The sequence below is a fragment of the Austrofundulus limnaeus genome, unplaced genomic scaffold, assembly GCF_001266775.1.
Source record: "Austrofundulus limnaeus strain Quisiro unplaced genomic scaffold, Austrofundulus_limnaeus-1.0 Scaffold325, whole genome shotgun sequence".
NCBI classification, from domain to species: Eukaryota; Metazoa; Chordata; class Actinopteri; order Cyprinodontiformes; family Rivulidae; genus Austrofundulus; species Austrofundulus limnaeus.
Genome location: NW_013952727.1, coordinates 457,335 through 460,064, shown reverse-complemented (window position 1 = coordinate 460,064; position 2,730 = coordinate 457,335). Strand labels below are relative to the sequence as shown.

Here is a 2,730-nt window from a genome sequence, read left to right as displayed (position 1 = left end):
ATATATATATATATGAAAAGAATGAATGTGTACTTGAAAACTTGTTACCATCCTTAGTGTATAAAAATTTGTCAACACATCATTTACTATTAGATTATTTATTTAAGTCAGTTAAGACACATTAATAGTGTGTAAACCTCTATGAAAAACTGTGTGCAGCTTCAGTGTTTTTTTTTATTTACTTTCAATTATTAATGTTTCATTTCCCCAAAAGTAAAAGCTGCCTAATATCAACTGTATGCTTAATAAAAAAAAACATTAAGCACACAGAACTAAAATGAAATTACACAATTCTCTTCTTTTCATACATTATGCAAATTGTTAGAAATCAACATAATCTTCATTCTCGTTAAAACAAAACAAAACCAATTTGAAGTGAAAATATTATTTAGTATATAAAAAAACTAAATTAGGACATTACTTTGGGTCTGGTACAGGCAGGAGGCTAAAGGCTGCGATGCAGTCGATGACCCAGGAGGAGGGAGCAGACCACACCTTTCCCCGTCTGACCACTGCAGGCCGGAAGGCTCTCTGGTGGTCATAGATGATGTACTGGGTGCACAGGGCCTGATCGGAGCCTGGCTGAGCATGGTAGGCTGCAGCGTTCAGAGTCTGCGTCACGTCGCTGTCCGGCTTCGGCTGTCGGCTCAGGAGCTGGCCGCCTCCTTCCCGCAGCAGCCTGGTGAGCTCATCTTTGGTTGGAGCCTTGAAGGAGCCGAGGAGAAAGAAGAAACAGCCGTCGAAGAGTGGTGGGAGCTATAAAACAAAACACAAATTCATATATTTAGGAATTCGTCTGACTTGATTTCTTTGTTTGATTATACCGAATCAATTATTCATTTCCTATCAAAACCCCAACAAAAAAGAACTGTAACACTTATATTTTCTCACTGAAACATGTAAGGCAGAGAGCAACTTCAGCTCTGGTCTTCTTAATGACAAAACTGCACAAGTTTTCTTTTTTTTTGTTTACAGCTTAATTAAGACTTTCAGACATTTTCTTTGCCAGTAATTTTAGGCAAGTGGCTGTGTAGACGTTCTTTTGTATTAATTCTTTGCTGCAGAGATAGAAATGGTTTTCAAAAGCCTTGTTCTCCAGACAAACTCTGAACCATTTAGCACTGTTGTTCAAAGAAGCAGAGAATTAGGCCATTGGAGACGGTTTTATTCAAAGCATTAATGAACTCAAAGACGAGCAAAAACAAGCTTTCGTGGGAGTTTCTAGTATTTTTCCCCCTCATACTTTGATTTCACTTTTGCCTGAGTACATGTGTGTCTGTCTTTTTTATGATTATGACAGATGTCTTTTTTTGTTTGCTTTTTTCTGTAGAAGGAAGGAGAACAGCTTTTTTTTTGTTTTGTTTTGACTGCAGCTATGATGCTGACTTTGCCAATGTGAAAAATTTATGATTTTTTAACGTTTAATGTTAATTATGGCTCAGATTTGAGCTGTTTTCCAATTATTTTGCTTCACACTTCTGCATCTGTTTTGTTTCTATTTAAAACTGTCTTCAGCTGGTAAAAAAGGACGTACATTAAAGATGTAAACACTATATTTATATACTGCATAGAAAGACTGATCTGAACTTGAGTAAATTCAAAATTGGCATGGCAATGGCATAACAATTTGATTAAAAAATGAAGTAAAAAAAATAAAAAAAGAGCATCTGTGACAATTTTCATGAGTGCCAATGCCCGGAAGAACATGTTTTTCTTAGGACAGTGGATCTATACAATCTGCTTTTATTCATTCCACATCTGCGTGCTTATAGTTTACCAAACTGCATCTGTTGATGCGACTGCGCTGAGGGCCTTCTCCTGCTTCATGCTCAGCTTCTGGCAGCCACTTCCTCGCCTGCAGACATGCTTTCACCCCTGCCATCAAAGAGATGCAAACAAAGAAAATTAAAGCTACAGCTAATTACTCTGACTTGAAAGAGTATGACAAGGTTGTCGTAAACAGAGGCTGACAAAGCTCATGTCTGTTTTATCTCAAGTTAAAAGATTGAAGAAAAAAATAACACAAAAAAATAAAAGCTGCAGCTGTTGACAGAAATATGCCCACAGCATGATGGAGCTAATGATGTGATCCCCGTTGTAAGTGTTAAGCAGAATTTGGGCATCATCACTCATTGTCTCATGAGGAAGTCGTACTGGAACCGAGTGAGTTCTTTTTTTCCCCCCAAGTAAAAAAAACTGTTGTTTTAATTACATGTAAAGTATCATGAGCTAAAGAACTGCTTTAAAGCAGATAATGAAAGAAGTTCACATTTTAATAGACCACTAGTGTCAGTTAATATATATTATGTTCTGAATATTTTCTGAATCAAAGAGCTGTAGTTCTCAGCAAGTGTTCTATTCCCAAGTACTATTTTGGTGAACATTTTCAAAAAAGATTTTAAAAGCAGCATTTTCAAGTAGATGCATTATATAATCAGCTAAAGACTCTAAATTCAGAATATCCTGAAATAACTGCAGATRCATCCATTTTTATTCACAACCTGATCGAATGATTAATGCAGATTTGGGTAGTAACTAGATAAGTTTACTTGATAAAGTTTTAGGAAAAAAGTGTACTTTTAGGGAGTATTTTTCTTTGCTGTACTTTTTACTGGAGTGATTTTGTTATGAAGTATTGCTACTCTTACATACTCTACCCATTGTGAGTAACCTCACTGAATAAAGAGCAAGCTTGTTTTCACCAAAAACTCCACAAACACAGACATACAC

General features: G+C 36.1%; 1 protein-coding gene across 1 annotated transcript in view; it reads right to left on the bottom strand.

The window, feature by feature from the left end:
• Positions 1-82: 82 nt before the first annotated feature.
• The window catches only part of bard1 (BRCA1 associated RING domain 1), a gene marked incomplete at its 5' end in the record, with an annotated part of 25,391 nt that continues 22,743 nt past the window's right edge, over positions 83-2,730 (bottom strand). The window contains 2 exon segments of the mRNA XM_014022339.1: positions 83-756; positions 1,778-1,875. Of these exon segments, the coding sequence (XP_013877793.1) occupies positions 418-756; positions 1,778-1,875 (437 nt within the window).